Here is a 23,960-nt window from a genome sequence, read left to right as displayed (position 1 = left end):
TTGCGTTGCAGGAGATTTTGCAGTGGGATCAATAATGGCTATCTGAGACCCCGACAGACCCTAAGTCCTATTACAACTGTTCAGCAGGGACGGTGTGACTGCGAGGCGATACTGTACAGTCACCGGAACACTGACTCCAAATGTGAAGTGGCCTGTCAGCACTTTAATGATCACCTCCTGATATGAAGAACTCCTCCGAAATACATTTAATTTAGTTAAACATGTGTATTGATCATTGATGAAAGGACGTGGGAGCAGGAACAGTAGTGGGGGAATGGGGAACACTTGCAGGAGGGTTAGGAAGTGGACCATGCAATCCGCTTTACCTCCAGGGCTCTGAGTCGCTGCAGCAGGGGACTGCTGTCCATCGAATGTTCCTCTGGTCCACCGCTGGCCTCAGGCGAGGTGGGCCCCTCTGCTGCGGTGGCTGTGGGACCCTCTAGACTGTCCTGCTGCTTCCACATTTCCTCCAGGAGTTTGTCCTGGAATGCAGAGAGTGTGGATCAAAGATGAATGCCTCAAAGTCACAGAGAAAGTACAAATTCATTCTCCATAACAAAGTGAGCTATGAATAATTACTGTATCATACTTTTATTAAGATTAAATCAAACATCCCCTCTGTTTGTGTGACTAATTCTATCCTTCTCACTGGGAATCAAACTCACATTTACAGCTTTTACTCACTTACACTGGTTCACCATTCTACAAGGCTGAGTAATCACCCACTACCCCCATATAAACCCCAGCATAAAACTGCATAATACCATACATTCTAAAATATAAGATAAATAATGGCATACACCTCAGTAACAGAGACTCTCCGACACTCTGTTTCTAAGTAGTCCTGATAAAGTAAATATGAGTTCCTTTTCCACAGCACTGACTCCATCAGTCAAGCAAGATGTAAATGTGCATCATTTATTATTCAAACACCGAGAGTTGTGGTCATCATTGCCGCTAAAATACAATATATATATATATACTTTAAAATGACAATTAAGACAGTTGAATCAAACTCATATGTTGTATAATGCCACCTTATTTGCATAGCAGCAAGAACTCATTTGTCACAAAACACAAAATAGTAGGTGATTTTTTAAGTGTTTGAACAAATGACCTGTGCTGTAATTTCTCTGTGGACTGTTAATAAAGATGGACATGATGATATGATCAAAACAGCTCAACCAAAACATCTTAAAGGCTTAATCGATTTTGGCTTCATGTACAGTGGGAGGAGATGAAGATGCGTGAGGAGGTATGCCTACTTTTGAGAAAATGGTACGTGAGAACATGCTGTGTATGTAGTTCACATGGTGAGAATGGAGTTTTATATTTCAGTTTTGACTTGCTGGTGGTTTAGTATGGATACCAACAATACATGTCTAGAACAAGATATTGTAGGTTAAGTGGGAAACACAGGTGACACACACTTTTTTTGTGGGGTTTAGGCACCAAAGCCTTGGTCAGGTTGCTTGAAGCCCACAGGAATGTCAGAGGAAATGAAACTTATTTGGGAACATGGCCACAAGTACACTGAAAAAAGAAGAGGCTGTAATTTAACAAGTTACTGCTGATTGGTCATCATCTCTTTCCAGTGACCCTGGCTCACCAGCTCAGGCATCCTGCATGTAAACTTTACGTCTAGTGTGAAATGGCCGAGAGACAAAGTTACCAAGTGGCTGGTGAAGAGAGGGGAACATCTAACAAGCCAAAGGGCGACTAATCATTTCCTCACGTTGTGGTGCGCCAAGTGAAGGCTAAAGGCACAGCCATGTTGGACTTCAGTTCAATAGGTGGACAGAAAATCAACTCCAGTGGGATGTTGTGTCTGCTCAGTTACAATGTAAGGAATTCAGAGGCAAAGTCTTGTAACCATTTTAAAGCAGAAGCTTTTCATAGACAGACAGTGGTGCAGCAAGGGCTGGAGATGGTCGTGAGCTGAATGGGATGGCCTGGTGATTCAGCATTTAATCCGTCCTCCCAGTGGTTCATGTCTTCTTCGTGACATTTATTATTCCTATTTATGTGTTTTGACTTATTTTGACAGCACGTGTACTGCCAGTCACATTCATCATGACTGACGACTGACACATCCACAACCTTTTTTTTTAACATTCTTCAAAGTGGCAGCATCAGGCAGTGGTTAATATTCCAGTGCTAACTTCATGTATTTGTTTTTAGATGGTGTAAAAAGTTTCATGTGCATTTGCTGGAAGTTAGTGGCACAAAAAAAGACAAAAGTGCATTTGAGTATACCGCAAAAATATTTCAGTAAATGCAAACTCGACATAGAATTAAATAATCTCTGAATTGAGTCATTATTTTCCTGAAGAGCAGCTTGTGTTGTTCAGATGCAGACAGCTCACCAGTAATATGTCAGTGTTTTGGAAATGCATTGTTTTTGTGAATTAGACATTATTATTTAGGTCTAGTAACATATGCAAGTACAAAAGCGGAAAAAACTAACTGTGCTATTCATATGATTGATGAGTAAACACACCCATCCACACCAACACAACTCATATACCAGATCAGAGCAGCAGAACTGAGCTGAGTGAGAGAGTTATTGCACTGTGGAACATCATACATGGAGTTTAGTATTATGAATTTGAATGTCATATTTTATCATGAATGTAATGTAAAAAGTTTAAGAAAAAACCCCCATCTCTCCTTCTTGTACCTTGTATGCTTTCATCAGGTCCAGTGGGTCCACCTTGGGCCCCTCCAGCGTGTCCTGGTTCTGTAGGATCGTGCGCACCGTCTCCTCCATGCTGCATTCAAGGAAACAAAGGTAAAATGGTCAGTGTACAACCCGCCGTATTGGAGATGATTGATAATAAGTGCTTGAAATGAAAGCTTTCTAGAGCATACATCAATAAAGTTTATATTCATCCTTCAAAAGGAACAATCATCAGGGGTAATTCAAAGTTATTCAAAGGCCCCACTTCATACTGTAATTGAGAAGTTGGAGTCAGATTAACAAAACTAAGACCCAAACTTACACATGGTGCAAAGTGGCACAGAGTATAAGATAGATACCAAAATACCATTGTTTTAACTAGTTTCAGACCCAATCAGTCCTCATTTTTTCAGTCCACGTTGTTTAAAAATAGCAAATACACTGATGCCCATCAAAGTGCCCATGGTCTTAAAATGAGGTGTGGTCAGGTGCATTGTTGGTACTTTGATATCCTAAGGCAGTGAACATATGATTCTACTTTCGACAAAGTATTGCACTGTTATTTCAAGGGCATTTTATCAAGATAATTATATGCACCACCCAGCTAACATTTTCTAATGTGATCAGATCCCGTCCCTGTCAGGAGATTTAAAAAAGCAAATCACTTGTTATCACTTGAACGTCTTTATAAACATTTTCAAAGTCAGTCATCAGTTATTCATTGCCCTGGGAACATGAATATCTGTCCCGAATTTCATGGGAATCCATCCAACATGTTTTGAAGGATCTTTCAGTCTGGATCCAAGGGGCTGACCCACCGACACTGTACTCAAATAAAAATCTGCAGTTTGTGTGTTTTTGAGCTCGTCATTTGGAAACATAAGTCTGTTTATTTCTTGTTAGTTCATACAAGTATATAAAAAAAACATGTCAATCACTATGAGTATCAGACTTAGACGTTATGTAACTTATTATGACTGAAAAGTGAAGTTAACAGTATCTGCAGCACATCACCATTTTTCCAGCCCAGTGGATACAGTAATGAAGTCTGCTAATTGGATGCAAAGGTACAGAACTGAGGCAGTGGGATGCTGCGGTTCTTATCCTAAAGAAACATTTCACTTTGATAGACCATCTTCACACTTCATCATTCCCAACGACCGCACGAACATCCCACATCAGCACCGGACCGGCTCCCCGTGAGACGACCTGACCCGCAGCCCTCAGACTTTTCCACATCCAAACCCAATGACGCGATGCTGATTAGCAGCAGAAAGCAATTTGAGGCTAGTAATGATTTGAGGATTGCTGTTAGCAAGCAAATCTGCTGGTGAAATGTTGTTTTGGTTAAAACTAATTTTATTAGTTCATCTGTCTGTTGTAGCTTTTTTTTGTTAATTAATAATGTACAAAAATAATGAAATAAAGAAGTATGATCATTAACAACTTGTGAAATGTGTGGCTCATAATACTAAATGCATCACTCTGTTCTGTCTGTCTGGTGTTTTGTGTTGTACAGTAAGTGTTGTTCATGTAAAACAAGTAGCTGTGTATGCTTGATAGACGCAGTGCGATGACCGCTGTGCAGTGACATTCTTTCCTGACACTATGTGAAAAGCAGTGTTGCTCAGAGGTTGTCAGGGTTGGGGGTTCATATCCCCTTGGGACTGCTCCAGCTCAAAGTGACTGAGGCACTTATGGTCTGAATGTGTGCAGCGAATGGAAAATGTTATGACATTTAAATTCCTTACGGGCCACATGTCGAAGACCTGCAGAAAAACTATCGCGCCCCGAAGTCAATGGCGGCAGTTTGTTACATGTGATGATGACACATGATATTTCTTGTAAAATTAATAAACAATTTTATGTGAATGTTTGCTCCACTGGGTTTGTCATATCAGAGTTGATTCTCTTCTCTCATTCAACAGAAAAAACATTTAAAGTCAAATTGGAATTTTCCTACGCATGTTTTTTTTCTCCAATTTGTCTATTTTTTTTGCTTAAAATTGTAATGACAGTATGCCCTTTTTCCTTCTTTTGCTCTCCAGTGGTAGGAACTTTTGGTTTCAAATGACATTGTGTCAACGCTGTAATTTGATTGGTCTAATAATCAGCACTAACACGACCAAAAAAACTGTATAAATTCAAATGTCACACCTAGGGATCTGACGTTGTTAGCTTTTGCTTAGCACCATCTTTGATTTCAGTACTTTACTCCACAATGCAATATTGTTGCCTTCAAATAGAACTTGAGGTTAAGGTTTGGGAACTTGTGTATTCTGTATACTTTACGTTCAAGTCGTCAAGTAAAGAGAACACTGCTGCTATAGACAATAGCAACATGGACGCTAATATCAACATTTCTGTTTGCATGAAGAAGCCACAGGCTAACAATTAGCAACCTAGTAGGGAAAAGATGAGGCTATGTATACATTTTCCTCACATGCTTTATAAAATGATAATATATTAACCATCCAAGGGAGAATGAACTTCCTTGGCCTCCGCCATTTCTGAAAACAACAGCAAGCACGTCACAACTCATGAAACTCTGGGCTCATAGAAAATCACAAGGTCCGAGGTCATGAATATCGCAGGAGGCGTATATGGACACTTCTTACAAAGATGGTAAACACAGTTACTTCACACAGTGGTTTCATTCATCGGGTAACGTAGGGGTCAGCTTTATGTGCCCTCATTTGTAGGAAATTTCCCCTGCATCAAAATTAGGCCCGGTGATAGGGTTAGGGTGAGGGAACATAGACACGCTCCCGTGAGGTGCTGCTGTGACTTTGTCCCACCTGGACCTACGAACGTGAACACTAGCTTGTGTAATGTTTCCTTTGTGCTGTGCAGGACGGACGCAAAACTGTGTGCTGCTGATGACTCTGCAGGAAATGAAAGACATTTTTATTTGAGTGGGATCCATTGCTAGCATTAGCATGGCTGACCAAATTTCCCTGAGGGAACACAGGACTGGGGGAACACAGGGTTGAAGGAACATAGGGCTGAGGGAACACAGGGCTGAGGGAACACAGGACTGAGGGAACATAGGGCTGAGGGAACATAGGGCTGAGGGAACATAGGGCTGAGGGAACACAGGACTGAGGGAACATAGGGCTGAGGGAACACAGGGTTGAGGGAACATAGGGCTGAGGGAACACAGGACTGAGGGAACATAGGGCTGAGGGAACACAGGGTTGAGGGAACACAGGGTTGAGGGAACACAGGGTTGAGGGAACACAGGACTGAGGGAACATAGGGCTGAGGGAACACAGGGTTGAGGGAACACAGGGCTGAGGGAACACAGGGTTGAAGGAACACAGGGCTGAGGGAACACAGGGTTGAGGGAACATAGGGCTGAGGGAACACAGGACTGAGGGGACATAGGGCTGAGGGAACACAGGGTTGAGGGAACACAGGGTTGAAGGAACATAGGGCTGAGGGAACACAGGGTTGAGGGAACATAGGGCTGAGGGAACACAGGACTGAGGGAACATAGGGCTGAGGGAACACAGGGTTGAGGGAACATAGGGCTGAGGGAACATTGGGTTGAAGGAACATAGGGCTGAGGGAACATAAGGTTGAAGGAACATAGGGCTGAGGGAACACAGGGTTGAAGGAACATAGGGCTGAGGGAACATAAGACGTTCATGCTGCACTGAGCCAGATCAACGTTCGAAAGGCTGCTGGTCCAGACGGTACCCCCGGGCGCGTGCTTAGAGGATGTGCAGAGCAGCTCACTGGGGTCTTTACAGACATTTTCAACCTGTCCCTCGCCCAGGCAGCTGTGCCAGCATGCTTCAAAGCCACCTCCATTGTCCCAGTGCCGAAACACTCCAGCCCGACGGGCCTAAACGACTACCGCCCTGTAGCTCTCACACCCATCATTATGAAGTGCTTTGAGCGACTGGTCCTAGCACACCTGAAAAACTGCCTCCCACCCACACTGGACTCATACCAGTTTGCCTACCGCAGCAATAGGAGTACAGAGGATGCAGTCTCCACTGTGCTGCATTCTGTGCTCACACATCGGGACAATAACAACACATACGCACGAATGCTGTTTGTTGATTTTAGCTCAGCATTCAACACTGTCATCCCCTCCAAGTTAAACACTAAACTCGGAGACTTGGGCTTCAACAACCCCCTCCGTCACTGGCTAATGGACTTTCTGACCAACAGACCCCAGTATGTTAAGTCAGGACACACCTGCTCCACCACCATCACACTCAATACAGGCGTACCACAAGGCTGTGTGCTGAGCCCATTCCTCTACTCCCTCTTCACCCACGACTGCAGACCTGTACATGGATCCAACACCATCATCAAGTTTGCGGACGATACGACGGTGATTGGCCTCATCAGCAACAACGACGAGACAGCCTACAGGGAGGAGGTACAGCATCTGGCCGCTTGGTGTGCTGACAATAACCTGCTCCTCAACACCAGCAAGACGAAGGAGCTCATCGTGGACTTCAGGAGAAAAAGAGGAAGCACGCACAATCCCAATCACATCAACGGGATGGCTGTTGAACGTGTCTCCAGCTTCCACCTCCTGGGGACCCACATCACAGAGGACCTCTCCTGGTCCACTAACACCTCCAGTCTGGTTAAGAAGGCCCACCAACGCCTATTTTTCCTGAGGACACTGAAGAGACACCACCTGTCTTCAGCTGTACTGACTAACTTCTACCGCTGTGTGATCGAGAGCATCCTGACCAGCTGTGTCACAGTCTGGTACGGAAACTGCTCTGTCGCAGACCGTAAGGCGATACAGCGGGTGGTAAAAACTGCCCAGCGCATCACAAGGTGTCCACTTCCCGCCATTGAGGACGTCCAGAGGAAACGCTGTCTGCGTCGAGCCCGCAGCATCCTTAAAGACCCCTCCCACCCTGCCCACAGACTGTTTGTCCTCTTGCCCTCTGGTAGGCGCTACAGAAGCCTTCGGACCAGAACCAGCAGACTGAAGAACAGCTTTTTCCCCAGAGCTGTTTCTCTATTGAACTCTGCCCCCCGAACTCTGAACTCTGTCTCCCTTCCGAACTCTGCCCCCCGCTGACCCCCCTGCCCCTGCATATCTCCTCACACCCATCATCCCCCCACCACTCCTCCTGGTCACACACACACACATCTCTCATCCACCTGTATTATTGTCCACTGCAACTAAATCTGTATAGTATGTTCATATCACCTCAATAAGTTATCGACCTGTACATTTGTCCATATTCTATATATTCTGTATATTATCTGTTACCTAGCATAGCATGTTCACTGCACCTTAATCTGTATATTATAGTCTGTAGAATACACTTATACTTATATTTATAGTATTTATTTATATTTATAGCATCCCATTAATCCTATCTGTAAATTCTGTAATTACTTTTGTACATAGCACAGACTCTTGCACTATCTGCTTATTGCACTTCTGGTGAGATGCCAAACCTCATTTCGTTACTCTATACTTGTATATGTGTAATGACAATAAAGTTGAATCTCATCTCTCATCTCATAAGGTTGAAGGAACATAGGGCTGAGCGAACATGGGGTTGAAGGAACATAGGGCTGAGGGAATACAGGGTTGAAGGAACACAGGGTTGAAGGAACATAGGGTTGAAGGAACACAGGACTGAGGGAACACAGGGTTGAAGGAACATAGGGCTGGGGGAACATTGGGTTGAAGGAACATAGGGCTGAGGGAACATAGGGTTGAAGGAACATAGGGCTGGGGGAACATTGGGTTGAAGGAACATAGGGCTGAGGGAACATAGGGTTGAAGGAACACAGGACTGAGGGAACACAGGGTTGAAGGAACATAGGGCTGGGGGAACATTGGGTTGAAGGAACATAGGGCTGAGGGAACACAGGGCTGAGGGAACATATAGCTGAGGGAACATAGGGTTGAGGGAACACAGGGCTGAGGGAACATAGGGCTGAGGGAACATATAGCTGAGGGAACACAGGGCTGAGGGAATATATGGTTGAGGGAACATATAGCTGAGGGAACACAGGGCTGAGGGAATATATGGTTGAGGGAACATATAGCTGAGGGAACATAGGGCTGAGGGAATATATGGTTGAGGGAACATATAGCTGAGGGAACATAGGGCTGAGGGAACACAGGACTGAGGGAACATAGGGTTGAGGGAACACAGGGCGGAGGGAACATATAGCTGAGGGAACATATAGCTGAGGGAACACAGGGCTGAGGGAATATATGGTTGAGGGAACATATAGCTGAGGGAACATAGGGTTGAGGGAACACAGGGCGGAGGGAACATAGGATTGAGGGAACATAGGGTTGAGGGAACACAGGCCTGAGGGAACATATGGCTGAGGGAACATATAGCTGAAGGAACACAGGGCGGAGGGAACATATAGCTGAGGGAACATAGGGTTGAGGGAACACAGGGCTGAGGGAATATATGGTTGAGGGAACATACTGTAGGACTGAGGGAACATAGAGATGAGGGAATATAGGGTTTAGGGAACATAGGCCTGAGAACACACAGGACTGAGTTAGATACAAACTGATCAACACAAAGGGTTCTCTCCATGTCTCAGTAATCACCAGCGCGTCTTAACATCAGCTCTTGAACATCAGTCAACAGCTGTCGTGGGAAATGCAAACCCAGAGGCTTAAACATGGACGTTGTTTATCCAAAAATTATTGCAGTCTCTTTTGAAAAGTGGAAATGCTTAACACCGTGACTGCAATATCATTAGAGTTTGTGTTTCCTGATACAAAAAGTGATCCTAATTTGAATCAAATGAAACTTTAAGCTCTATTTATTTACTATTATTTTTTATTTACTGAACATTTTTATCTCTCCTCTCTCAATATGTGAAATGTAAGATCATTTTCTCTCCCTGCATTTTTTTTTTTAGTTTTGCTTCACAGCGTCTGAGGCTCAGCATCACATCATACTTGCTCCTCATGTTAGTCACACAAGTCCACCAATCAAAATTCATGTTACTCTCATTCATTTCCCCCCTCATCACTTACCCCATGTTGCTCTCCTACTGATGCTGCTCATTTGAAAGGGGGCTCACCACACAGGTCCTCAGCCTCCACAGTTCACAGTTCGTCATGGTTCTAAGTTTTTGACGGGGCACCGAAGGGAAAGCGGGTCTCCGGGTGTCTCTGTGGACCACGAGGGGAAGTGCTCTCCGAAAGGAGAACAACAAGCTCCCACCCTGTGTGACTCGTAGTGTCCATCCCGTCCCAGTCTTATGACTGCGCTCTGGCAGCAGAGACGTCTGTGGTCTGATTGTCCCTCCGTGTTAAACCTCAATTCACAATTGCAGCTGAATGAACACTGAATTTTTGCCGTTGCTCTCACTCAGCTGGGAGGAAAGAGGATTTACAAAATGCTGCATTATAGAGTTATAGGGTGGGATGGACATATGGGGTCAACATATGCCTATTAACAAATATCAGCTCATGTTCAGATCTGGTTTCACTTTATTCATTTTATTAAACCTTGAGACTCTTGAGATCATTATTTCTTTTGTCCATATTGTTTGGTATCTCTCAAGGGACCAATTTAAACTGCTTTCACAAGCTCCGCAGAACTAGTCCAGTGACCTTTATGTGGTGAAATTCATATTCAATCACATATTTGTAAATACATTCTACAACAATCGTACAATTATTCATGCCTATTTAATACAATTTCATTTCCTCAGGATGTATTTTGAGATGTGCTGTTTGGACGCCTGATATACTGATACCATGGCAGAACTTACAAAGGATTGTCCATTGTTCCAAGGCGGGGATGCTTTAAAAAAGCACTTCCGCCATGAGTAGAGCTGACTGGATATGAATCACTACCTGCCTCCATGATCTAGTATTATCTAAGTTGTATACATTGTGTTGATCATCTTCATAAACTATCATTTGGTTATACAGCTGTGTGAATTGCCACCGATTCTTTACCTACAGTGTATTGGTTCTCCATGATTTATCAAATTGAAGTTGTCTTTAGTGCTTCAATTTGAATTTGGCTGGTAAACTTGTGAGTTAGAGAGCATCTACTGTAGCTCAGTTCTGGTAGCTAGATTTACTCGTACGTCTGGGTTGTTTTAAAAAAGCTATTGGAGTGGTCTCTATTATCGTTTTCACTCAGCGATCTTGAGCTCCTAAATACCCCCATTAAATAAGCGTCACACACAGGCGCACTCATGCATGCCTTTACTGTTTGTACACATATGACATTGCTTCAGTGAGCGTGCATAGTGGACATTTGTCTCGAATGGACATGACCCTTCAATCTCACCTGAGGCGACTCTACCGCTCTGTGACATTTTGCCACAGGCGTCACTTTCCAAAGCGAGACCAAACGGTTCATCGTGCACAACAACGTAGGAGCGAATGGCCTAGTTCCTCCTTTATGTAGTGACGTACCACCTCAGTTCAAACCAGAGCACCACCAGACCCAAGCTTTACTGGGAAGCATCTCCATGCCATTCTGTTCTCATGGGTGTTCATCTATGATTTTGGCATATTTCAATGATACATTCTGAAAGCGGAGCACCGTTAGTCCGTCAATCCAAAGATCATTTAGTCGCTACTTTGTTTGTGGAGTTTAAAATTGAGGCTCTTAATTGTGGCTACATCATAACACTGAATGTGTGAATGTTAAACATAGAATCTTGGATGATTGTTTTGACGTAATCCATCTAAAACTGTCCTACATATTGAAACAAAACTTTTATTTATGCAGTCACATCTTAATTCAATTACAATTGGTAGTTCCTCAAGGTAACTAAAAAAGAACTTCTTCACATTTTGATTTACTACTTTATGTTTCGACTCGTGGAGGAGAAAAAAAAATGAACATTTTAAACTCGTAAAAAAATAATTTCATGTAATTTTTAAAAAGCCAAAATACATAAATAGCATTAACAAAACACTCTAAGGTTAAGACTTAATAAAGCAGTAATTTCCCAATGCAGCGTCAAATTGAAACTACCCAGATTTCTTCACGTGTAATAACTGTAAATAAATTATGGAACAGAAAAGAGTCACCAGAAAAATTCACCAACACCAAATTAAGATCCGTAAAGTCATCTCCCAGCAATTGTTATATTATTGTTCTAATAAGTATTTCATTAGAACAATTGGAGTCAGGGTTTGCTTAAGAGACATGCAACAAGATTAGATGGAGCTAAAATAAATAATGAGAGGATATGATTTAAACAAAACATGAAATTTAGTGGAAAACTAAACCACTATTTTCCAATTTAAGGAAATGGTACAGTAAATGGACTGTATTTATATAACCCTTTTCTAGTCTCATCGACGACTCAAAGCTCTTTACAGTACAAGTCACATTCACCCATTCACAATGCTATTGACCGGCTTTTCAAAAAAAAGAAAAAGGCTATAGGCCAAAGGTGTCCTGTACAGATGACTGACACATCGCCCTCTGCTAACTAGCAATGAGAGAGAAGAAGATGTAATATCTCATTTCATCACTGGGGGCTAATCTCAAACTTCGCTGAGCGTATGCAGATGGCCTCGCAGCCGGGTCACGAGGGGCCGTCTGCAGCGTAACAGTTGGCTGGACAGAACGCTTGGTTATTATTTCCCTTTATCACATCTTGGGAGGGGCGATCAATAAGTGGGGTCACGGTAGTGGTCGCTCACTGTGGAAGGTAGACACCTTTAAGTGTCATATAAAGCTGAGTAGATGTTTTTCCTACGTATACAGTGGGTGTTGGATGTGACCACAGAAACGCAGCAGTTTATCACATTAGATGTTTTGAATGAATGTATGATTTGCATTATATTTGCTGGTGAAAGTTGGGTCTTGTTTATCTACCATTTAAGGTGGGAGGGGATGTGACGGAGGGAAAACGTGGTGAGCGACAGTGTTGCACATGTTAAAAACTTAACAACAATAATAATGTGAATGTACATCACTGGACATATGCACTAAAAACTAGGCAAAAAATGTCTAGACACAAGACTAGACATACATCAGCTAGTAGTAAATGTAAACTTATGAATGAGATTCCAATGTTGCTGACTGAGACACAGGAACATTTCTTCTCTTCAGCCCAAATACTCAAAGTTTCAGTCTAGTTTGAGATGTCAACCTTTTCTTTCTACTTTGTTCTGTAGAGTAACTTCAACTTGCAATAGTTCCATTTTCTCTACATAGATAGTTTATCAAATGTGCACAGGAAACAGTGTAGGACATCTGCTATAACAACTTTCTGTGGTTATAATAAACCCATGTGTGTGCAAACTATGTATGCAGTGCTCAATATATATTCACAAAGGGTTTTCCAAGGTCACTTTGGGCATTAGTGGCACCAGTTAGTTGTGTCTACAGCGTGGTAGACAGTGTCATTAGCTATTTTCATTTCCAAAAACAGGAAGGATATTGCTTGTATTGAAATATTGATCAAATGATAGGCATTTAAGTTAACCTCGTCCTAACCTGTGGAAATTGGAAAACACCAAACTAAGGTAGGGATATATACATCACTGTATAACATTGTCACAAGACAGAACTGACACGTTTTTTTTCAAAATGTAATATATTGGACTCGCTAGATAGAATAGTAATAAAGCATCACATTAGTTTATTAATTAATTGTACAGTAAAAATAAGCATTAATACAGATTTTTACAAATTAATTGGTTAATTCATAAATAAATATAATAAATTGCGAAGTAATTCATTATTTGATATTTGAATGGAAGAATTTACAAATTAAATATTAATCGATCAATAATAATTCCAATTAAAGGGGAAATCAACCAAGAATTTAATGCAGCAGAACGAGACGTGTCCATAGATTCTTCCTTGGCTTACCCACAATGCAACTCGACTGGCAATGGTTTGGTCAGACATTTGCATTGACTGTACAGTAGTGGCTAATAAAGCCTGCGAGCCTGGAGCAGAGGTGAGGAGTGGGCTGCAGAGCTCTGGTGCTGAATTCATCAGAGCTCTCCAGACCTGAAAATGGACTTCACTGTGTAAAATCTACGGAGGGGGAACTCCATTTAAGTTCTCAAATAACTGTTCGGGTATCGGCCCTTAAAAAAACTGCGGTCGGTAGTAAAGCCTGGTGTGGTGAAGGTGCTTCATGTACCTGGAGAAGTGCTGCTGCAGTGTCACCATCTGCTGAGACGTCCCCCTCTCCCTTCGCTCCACGCCCAGATGTTGTCCGCTCTCCAGCTGGGGTTCCTATTATTGTCCTGGCTCGGTCTCTGCGGCGTAGCTGCAGGGGGAGAGGAGGAAACAGTTAGCTCGTCGTTAATCTTGCATATCATAATCCCCCGGAAGTTTTCAAACGTACAGTGCATCTGTTCAACCCTGCACCCCCCCTTGACTTAATGGGGATTTTCATTAAGGAAAGCTTTTTTCCCCTTTAGTGTCAGAGTGTCCAGCTGAAGTGTCAGTCAGTTTTCCTGTCTTGTAGAAAGCTGTTTGACTTCCTGTGACACACTCACTGACTTCTGCTCCACCGTGCAGCAGCACAGGAAAACAAGGTGCTGAACAAACAATGGCCTGCCTGCCTGTTACAAATTCCAGATTTTCTAATTGAAGAGGAGATTTACAGCAAAGTCAGACCAATGTTCAGAACAATGGACATGATGTCAATCCTCTGTGTCAGACGGTTAATGAACCTACATCAGCTTGTACTCTCCCTCGCCACTGACCCGTCTCAAGTCGGACGTCTTGACATCGCAGCAGAAGTATCACGAACGACATGCTGGGTGGCTCAGTTCTGCCATTGGGAGAGCCACACCAGTGAGGACCTGGAACTAGCTCACCTCAATGGAATGTGGTCATTGATAATGTGATCATGACGTTATCATGTGCCTATCCTGCTACGACACGCCAACATTGCTGCTGTGACAAAGCTCTGTTGTCCCAGCATGAGAAATACCAGAACCCTGACACTGAAGCAGCTACATGGAATTGTAATTTGAGTTATTATTTTGATTGGTATCACCACATTGGTCATCTTTCAGTATCCTGCAAGCAGCTGGACGAAATGAAACAAGAACAGGGCAGATTGTGGAATGTGGCATCAGAAATGGAGTGAAATACATGATAAACACACTACCAAGTCAAACCACAACTCCACAGGATGTTTTCTCCTCTTTTCATTTTAGAACTTGCAACTGCGCTTGGTTAAAGCACATCTCGGGTTGTAACAATAATTACGTGATCGACTTATCATACAATACATGAATATGAACTCAATCATTTTTATTGACCTCAATTACAGCAATAATGATGTCCACATGTGTGTGTTGACATAATAATGATGTCAACAACAGTCCAGTAAGTCTCACTGCTCCTGTCCTCTCCTCTGATCTCATCGTATGATTAATAAATCTGTGTTTTGGTCAATAATATGGATATCTTAATATTTGTCTAAAGGCACCGTGTCTTCAAATTGCTGGATTTGTCTGAGGCCTAAACACAAATCTGAACTTTGGATCACATTTCTCTCAGCAGCGACACAGATCATGTAAGAGTTCCACGCTCAATGACCAATAGGCCTGAACTGCACGCTCACATGGTTCAGCATCAAAAAATGGTCCAAAATGATGATAATATTGTTTATCGCAATAATTTCTGGGACAATATATCGTGCAACAAATAGGCCGTAGGCGCATTCAACGTCCCGAGATTGAGTCAAACCTGATCAAGTTTTAAACTCTGCCCACAAAGTCACACAAGCTCACGTTCCCAATAGACATTAATTATAAGTTGATGAAGTGACTGACGTGCTCATTATTTTTCAGTCGAGTGAGCAGGAGGCGAGACACACACACACACACACACACACACACACATTTCCACTTGCTTTGTGTTCAGGGTCACTACAGAAGGTCATTGGATTGACGGTCACATAATGTTTGGTTTGGTTTGGATCATCAGTCCTGATCTGAGAACTGTTTGCTGTTACAAATTGATGTCAAGAGAAAAGCAATTTTGTGCAAGTGATGGACAAAGTGATCACCCTGAACCACCCTTCATGTCAGGGACAATTATTCAAAATGACTTCCCATCTATGTTCATTGAGAGAATGTATCACATCTTCTGTCCGTCCTTCAGCCCAGAAGGAGCAGGTCTACGCTCAGCTGAAAAAAGGTTTTTCATTCAATAGATACAAAGTCAAGGACAAACCCATGAAATCAAACACGTAGACTCAGTAGAACAAAATGAGCAGGTATAGTCGGACTGGTTACCCAGGCCTTCAGAGTGTTGTATTGTTAACACTATTAATATAAAATCAAAGTTTAAAAGGCCTGGCTGGGATGTAAAATGTGTCAGCACTGCCCTCTAGTGGTGCAAGCAGATCACTACCACAGTCAGACCATAAATCTGAAAATTTCAATTTAATCATCACTTTCTTTAACATTGCCATTAAATGTTGGGATGGATACAGACAAATTTTCAGTTTTCCCAGGGAATAATTCATGGATCTTGATCCCCCCAAAATTAGGGGACGGATATTTATGAGTGTGTGTGTGTGTGTTCGATTTGGTGCCGTTAGATTCGATTTGAGGTACACGCTTCACTGAGTGATATTCATGCTCCTAGAATCAGGGTTTAAGGAGGAGAGAGGAGGGGGGTGAGGGGAGGTGTTGAGCTTGTGACTCCTAAACGTTGGAACTCTGTGGACTCCTTCAGAAAGCAGCTAAAATGTAGGCTTGGCTTTCTGTAAATCCTTCAGTTTTATGTATTATGCTTTCTGTGAGGATGGATGTCTTTGTTTGATCTCCATAGTGAAGCGGTTTGTGCTGTATAAATGACACACTTAGATCAAATGAAATGAGAGGGTAACCTGACTTACATTACATCCATTTAGCTTCTGTCCAAAGCAACTGTGCATTGCACCATGAAGATATTACCCCCAAAGGTAAGAATCAATAGACATGAACATTTATCAAATAGGCAAAAACAGCTTCTAGAGCTGAACAGACATGTTTCACAGTTCACACGTTCTGACTTGTTACATCAGGACAATCACAAGTGAAATGAAGGACTTTGAGGGTGCTGCCACTCGGCCTCCCTGGGACACTCGGACTGCACAGAACCAGCACTGATGCTATACACCAGCTAAAACCTGGGCTTTTCCTACAACGGCAAGTCGACGTGTCTGCTGTGACAAAAAAAAGAGCCTTTTCTGAGAGTTGCTCCACCTGGACATTCATAAAGTTACCCGGTATTTTAAGTACGTTTTGATATCTAAAGTCAGCCTCAGGATATACTGTGAACAGGAATTCACTTGATAAGCAGTTTGGCTCTTTTGTCTGATGATGATCAGAGAAGTGGTTAATTTTCCGATGAGGTCAGTCTGTCTTATATGTTCACCTATGATCATGGGAAATATTTGACAGTGTGATGATAAAAAGGCATCAGATGGTTTAGGTTCTATTTCCAATTATCGTCACACTTCCTCCGAGCTGCAGTGAATAAGAGTCAATGCGTCAACACTGTCAGAATCATAACAGTTGGGATGTATTCATTTAGTTCTGTTTATTAAAAAGACACATGGAAACTGGGGGACAGTGAAACCGTTCCACTCTACTGCTCTTCACTTTTTCTTTTGTCCCTGTCAGGATTCTTCCGGTTTCGATCTGACCTTTGACACGTTGTGATCTTAACCCACTCCGGAGCAGGTCGGAGGTGCAGCTCACGTTACCATGGTGATTGACCCCGGTAAGTAGTGAACCATCTTCATGACCCTGAGTTAAACCTGAAGTTACCTCGATGACCACACATCCTGCTTCATACTCCTCGCCCCCCTCATGTGTTTCTGCATATATCACCAGCAGATGGAGCTCTTCATCCATTTTCATGTGCATGTCTGCTCATTTGACTGTCTCCATCAGGCCAAAAATGAAATGAGGCCTAGAGAAGTGGAGGAGAGTGTCTGCTTATTCAGCTGAGTTACATGGCACCTTCAACTGACTTATATTACATTCTCTTTACAAATAACTCCTCATACAACATAGGCTGATAAGATGAACAGTTCTCCAGATATGACTGACTGACTGACTGCAGGATTATGGAGCCAATCCCAGCTGACATTGGGCGAGAGGCGGGGTTCACCCTGGACAGGTCACCAGCCTATCACAGGGCCACATACAGAGACAAACAACCATTCACTCTCACATTCACACCTACGGTCAATTTAGAGTCTCCAATGAACCTAACCCCATTCTGCATGTGTTTGGACTGTGGGAGGAAGCTGGAGAACCTGGAGAGAACCCACGCATACACGGGGAGAACATGCAAACTCCACACAGAATTGTTCATTTTAGTTAATTGTTCAACACTGTTATTATCTTTATGCAAAGAATGATATTTTCAAAAGAAGCTACTTTCCCCCCTTTTTTGTAGTTGTATGTGGGGGTCAGAGTCCGTACAACACACATACAGTATACAGGTTATAAAGTTACAGCTCAAGATTGTTTACAAGAGCACAACGTCCTTCACAGATCTAGCCTCCGAAATTGCTATGAAATTTCACCAAATTGATGGATTCAACTTTTAAATGTACAAAATGTTCTCACGGGAGGGGGGGCGGCATATCCTCAGACCCCCCTGGAGGGGTCTGACGTCCACCCCCCATAGCCTCTCAAAATCATACGGGAAACACTGTATATAAACATTAATATTTTTTATGGTGCCAAATCATAACAAAAGCTATCTCAATCAGAATCATTGCCACAGTCTAGTAGAAGTCAGAGTGTATCAGTTGTCTTAGTGCGTTTTTTAGCTGGAAAAAAGTACAGTTTACTGTATGAAGTTACTTCATTCTGATTCTAATAATTCTATTTAAGATGAGGCCCTACCAAAAGGCCTCCAGGTTAGAGCAACAGCGCCTCCAAATGCATGCGCACGTCCCTGCAACATACAGTACGTGTTAAACAATGATCCAGTGTAAAAAAGTGTGTCTAATTTGTTAAAGGAATCTTATTTCTCCTCCTCAGAAGGTTTGGAATCAAGGCCTTTGATTAGATGTGTTAGGCTCGGTTCATCTAAAAGTGTGAAATCCTGTGTGATCTTTCTTCCCTCTGAAGTAACTGCACAGAATGTTGGAGGACATGTATCTGCTACCTCTCCATATGTACCCGTGGCGATGCCGTTTCTATAGATCAGCCCTTTCTAGGTTTCCCTGGGGATGTATAGAGATGAGAGACATTTACACCACACATATAACACAACAGACTACAGTACAGCACTTCATTATGAGCTGATGTAACATCCTTCAGCCACACAGTGACACTGTTGTTCGGACAATCGGATCACTGTACGAATGTAACAACTACCAACACAGGTCAGTTCTGTTTTCACTACATGAACACACTAGTAGGCTTCATCCACTCATTCATGAGTCTCTATAGGAGTGAAATCAAGACTATGGAAAAAAATGTAAAGGGTTTAGGCAGTAACACAAAGTGTGGCCGAAAAACAAAACCACAGTCCAAAAGTCACGTATTTCAATTCACACACACACACACACACACACACACACACAGACCCACACATGAACACACACACACACACACAAACACACACACACACATGAACAGACGCGCGCACACACACACACACACACACACACACACACACACACACACACACACATGAACACACACTCACACACACACACACACAAATGCACACACACACACACACACATGAACACACACACATGCACTCACACACACACGAACACACACACACACACACATGCACACACACACACACACGAACACACACACACAAATGCACACACACACACACACACACGCACACACACGCACAGTTCCATGTGCATCAATGCATGTAGTAGTCAAATGTAAGCATATAAGTAAAAGGTTTGATTCCCCTGAAATGTACAGTAGATGAGTATTCGTCCAAAGTGGAAGAAAAGGGAAGTTTCTCAAATCTCCTCCAGCTCCAGAGCTGCTCATTGTGTCTGTTGTGTTTCTCTGTGATATTGTGAGGTATCCAGCTCACTATGTCAAGAGTCTTCAGATAATCTATGGCATGATTTGGCACTATACAATTAAAATTGAGTTGAATTGACAAAGCGACAAAACCATCATTGCAAGCGGATCAACGTACTGCAACTCGAGATAACGCCAACAAATGAACACAAGAAAAAGGAAATGAAGAAAAGGTATTGAACCCACAGAGTGCGGAAGCAGAATGTGAACCACATGTTAGGCATCGAGCAGCACATTGTCCTTTTCTCTGCAAACAGCTGAAAAGAGCAGCGCTGACCCGACATATGGAGCTGAGATTATTCTCTGTAGCTTCGTCCCCATCAGAGATCCCTTCACACGCTGCCACGTGAAACATCAACTATAGCTGCTGTGAAACTACAACTAAGGTGAGAGTTCTCTTTATTCTGAGCATTGAGAGGAACCTTCCAGTCAATTACAGGTCTGGTTTTGTTCGGATGTCTACAGGCTAAAGAAAAGAAGTCAGATGACAGGTTTGAGTCCATACGAGAGCCTCTAACCTCACATAATATCAATGTGCCATAAGATCTGTAAATGTTTCTCTGCATACGTGCCTCCGAGACAATCACAGAAGAAAAACAGAGCCGGTGTGTTTACTTGGGGACCGCAGCGAGGAAAGCACTCCTGTGTAAATAGGGTAATTACACGTCTTCCACTTGGGTGGGTGGGAGGGAGGGAGGGAGGAGGGAGGAGGGAGGGAGGGAGGGAGAGAGGGAGAGAGGGAGAGAGGGAGGGAGGAGGGAGGGAGGGAGGGAGGGAGGGAGGAGGGAGGAGGGAGGGAGGGAGGGAGGGAGGGAGGAGGGAGGAGGGAGGGAGAGAGGGAGGAGGGAGGGAGGAGGGAGGGAGGAGGGAGGGAGAGAGGGAGCGAGGGAGGGAGGGAGGGAGGGAGGAGGGAGCGAGGGAGGGAGGGAGGGAGGGAGGGAGGAGGGAGGAGGGAGGGAGGGAGAGAGGGAGGAGGGAGGGAGGAGGGAGGGAGGAGGGAGGGAGAGAGGGAGAGAGGGAGGGAGGAGGGAGGAGGGAGGAGGGAGGGAGAGAGGGAGAGAGGGAGGGAGGAGGGAGGAGGGAGGGAGGGAGAGAGGGAGCGAGGGAGGGAGGGAGGGAGAGAGGGAGGGAGGAGGGAGGAGGGAGGGAGGGAGGGAGAGAGGGAGGGAGGAGGGAGGAGGGAGGGAGGGAGAGAGGGAGAGAGGGAGGAGGGAGGGAGAGAGGGAGGGAGGGAGAGAGGGAGGGAGAGAGGAGGGAGAGAGGGAGAGAGGGAGAGAGGGAGAGAGGAGGGAGGAGGGAGGGAGGGAGGAAGGGAGGAGGGAGGGAGGGAGGGAGGAAGGGAGGAGGGAGGGAGGGAGGGAGAGAGGGAGGAAGGGAGGAGGGAGGGAGGGAGGGAGAGAGGGAGAGAGGGAGGGAGGGAGGGAGGGAGGGAGAGAGGGAGCGAGGGAGGGAGGAAGGGAGCGAGGGAGGGAGAGAGGGAGAGAAGGAGCGAGGGAGGGAGGGAGAAGGGAGGGAGGGAGGGAGCGAGGGAGGGAGAGAGGGAGGGAGAAGCGAGGGAGGGAGGGAGGGAGGAAGGGAGCAAGGGAGCGAGGGAGGGAGAGAAGGAGGGAGAGAGGGAGGGAGGGAGGGAGGGAGAGAGGGAGCGAGGGAGAGAGGGAGGGAGGAAGGGAGCGAGGGAGGGAGAGAAGGAGGGAGAGAGGGAGGGAGAAGGGAGGGAGGGAGGGAGCGAGGGAGGGAGAGAGGGAGGGAGAAGCGAGGGAGGGAGGGAGGAAGGGAGCGAGGGAGGGAGAGAAGGAGGGAGAGAGGGAGGGAGGGAGGGAGGGAGGGAGAGAGGGAGGGAGAGAGGGAGAGAGGGAGAGAGGAGGGAGGAGGGAGGGAGGGAGGAAGGGAGGAGGGAGGGAGGGAGGGAGGAAGGGAGGAGGGAGGGAGGGAGGGAGAGAGGGAGGAAGGGAGGAGGGAGGGAGGGAGGGAGAGAGGGAGAGAGGGAGGGAGGGAGGGAGGGAGAGAGGGAGCGAGGGAGCGAGGGAGGGAGGAAGGGAGCGAGGGAGGGAGAGAGGGAGAGAGGGAGCGAGGGAGGGAGGGAGAAGGGAGGGAGAGAGGGAGGGAGAAGCGAGGGAGGGAGGGAGGGAGGAAGGGAGCGAGGGAGGGAGGAAGGGAGCGAGGGAGGGAGAGAAGGAGGGAGAGAGGGAGGGAGGGAGGGAGGGAGAGAGGGAGGGAGGGAGAGAGGGAGGGAGGAAGGGAGCGAGGGAGGGAGAGAAGGAGGGAGAGAGGGAGGGAGGGAGGGAGAAGGGAGGGAGGGAGGGAGCGAGGGAGGGAGAGAGGGAGGGAGGGAGGGAGAGAGGGAGGGAGAAGCGAGGGAGGGAGGGAGGGAGGAAGGGAGCGAGGGAGGGAGAGAAGGAGGGAGAGAGGGAGCGAGGGAGGGAGAGAAGGAGGGAGGGAGGGAGGGAGGGAGCGAGGGAGGGCAAATTGGTGTAATCAAGGCGGCAGCTGAGCCTCCGGCATTGATGTAGGAATGAATTAGGACGGGGCCCTCGCTGACATTTTACCCCCTGGGTATTTAATGAATACATACTTCTCCCACAAATCACATCCTGCTGATAGAGCGGCGGGCCGGTCCTGTGACTGCACCGGGCAGCGCACACACACCGCGGGAGGAGGGATGCAGGACATGTGGATTTGAAAGGGGACAAGCTCAGATATCAAGCTCAGGCTCGGAACCCACACAGTTGAACACAACTCTGTATTACAAAGCTTCTGCTGATTATGGTTATTAATCCCATTAGAGCAGTCTGAGAGCCACGAGGTTGAACCATGAAACATATTTTATATTTATATTTCCTTCCTTTATGTCTTTCTGAACTGCACACTTGGCCAGTAAATTTGTAATTCTGATTAGTCATTGTCATTGACACAAAGTGTGCTTCTATCTCTGTATCCATGTTTAGCAGTTAAGACATCCATGCATCCAGACCAGGGGAACCTACTGTCTGTGTGGACGTACAGTGTGATTTTGATTTACATGGTGATGTCAGTACACTGGCAGTATGTTGATCTTTAGCAGGTTTATATGTCCCACGGTCCCTACGTACACTTTATGTTAAGAGCCTGACCAATATTCTCGGCCAATTGGTGAGAGCCTTTTAACGTGCATTTATGTTTATAATTTATGTAAAATAAATGTTTGTTATAAGTTCTATGTATTCGGTTGCATTTTTATTTTCAATTTATAATTATGTATGATAAAGTTTATGGTGAGACTAAAACATCAAGGCTCAATTTAATTTCTTTGACATAAAGGTTTGATAATGACATCTTAGGAATCATTGACAGATTAAAAAAAAATATATATATATATATATATCGGCTGATTGGGAATCGTGTACCACCAAATATCGATATCGGCCCCCAAAAATCCATATCCATAATCCGGTCGGGCTCCAGTTTATGGTTCACTATCGTGGTTTAACATGTTAGCAGTCCCTTTATCATTACAGTACATTTTAGCTGCGATCAGCTGACACACCAGCACCGTGGAGTGACAGTGTGAGGATGGCTCCGTGTGTTCATGCTCTCTAAAGCTTGAGAATATAAAACTCATATGTGACATTACATAAATGCTGCTTGTAACTGAAGCGTCCAGAAGAAACGGTTTCCTCTGTTACTCAGGAACCATCAGAGTCAGGACATCGTTTGAGAGGTTTTTAATTGATCTGATGAACATGCAAATATTATGCATCCTTCTCCGCTTTTATTCCATAAATAGTCCCTGGCTGAGATATTTTTAGCACAAAGCAATTTCTTCTTTACGCATCCTTGATGTTGCAAAGCCTCTGACTCTCTGTAACGCTGTGACCATTCTGTCGTTCCCCGCTCTGATCTGATTCTGCAGCAAACTGTCGTTGAGCAGTTGAGTCGAATCTTTGATGAAGAGCTATTTATTGCAGATTTGGTTTTTAATTTGAACTTTTATTTATTCAGGGGATGATTCAGCGAAGCAGCCAAAACACGCTCTCTTTTCCAGCTCCACTTTACTGAACATTTCAATTTGACCTCGGCCTATTTTCTATATTAATATGTATGGTATTAGAGTAAATTCATCTGTGCGGGTCCTCATAGTGTACTTTAAACTATAGTAGTATGTGACAGCATCACAACCCTCGGTAAATGTAGTATGCAAAGATATTACAAAAACCTAAATACCTGAATCTTCTCTCCTTCAAGCTCTTGTTTGGTCCCCACCAATATTTAAGAAAAACCTCTGGGTGTTAATCTTTGATA

At 44.6% G+C, this 23,960-nt stretch overlaps 1 protein-coding gene across 5 annotated transcripts in view; it reads right to left on the bottom strand.

Annotated features, from left to right (window-relative positions):
• The window catches only part of LOC118282730 (nck-associated protein 5-like), a 60,591-nt gene that overhangs the window by 32,098 nt on the left and 4,533 nt on the right, over positions 1 to 23,960 (bottom strand). For all 5 annotated transcript variants that reach the window (XM_035604069.2, XM_035604068.2, XM_035604067.2 and 2 more), the window contains exons 2-4: positions 13,790 to 13,918; positions 2,681 to 2,771; positions 327 to 482 (exon numbers count right to left, since the gene is read on the bottom strand). In XM_035604069.2, the coding sequence (XP_035459962.2) occupies positions 327 to 482; positions 2,681 to 2,771; positions 13,790 to 13,818 (276 nt within the window). In that variant the 5' untranslated portion in view covers positions 13,819 to 13,918. The remainder of the gene's footprint in view (positions 1 to 326; positions 483 to 2,680; positions 2,772 to 13,789; positions 13,919 to 23,960) is intronic.

The sequence above is a fragment of the Scophthalmus maximus genome, chromosome 14 (genome assembly GCF_022379125.1).
Source record: "Scophthalmus maximus strain ysfricsl-2021 chromosome 14, ASM2237912v1, whole genome shotgun sequence".
Taxonomy (NCBI): Eukaryota; Metazoa; Chordata; class Actinopteri; order Pleuronectiformes; family Scophthalmidae; genus Scophthalmus; species Scophthalmus maximus.
The sequence above is the reverse complement of the archived record's forward strand: the minus strand, read 5'-3'. Positions and strand labels throughout refer to the sequence as shown.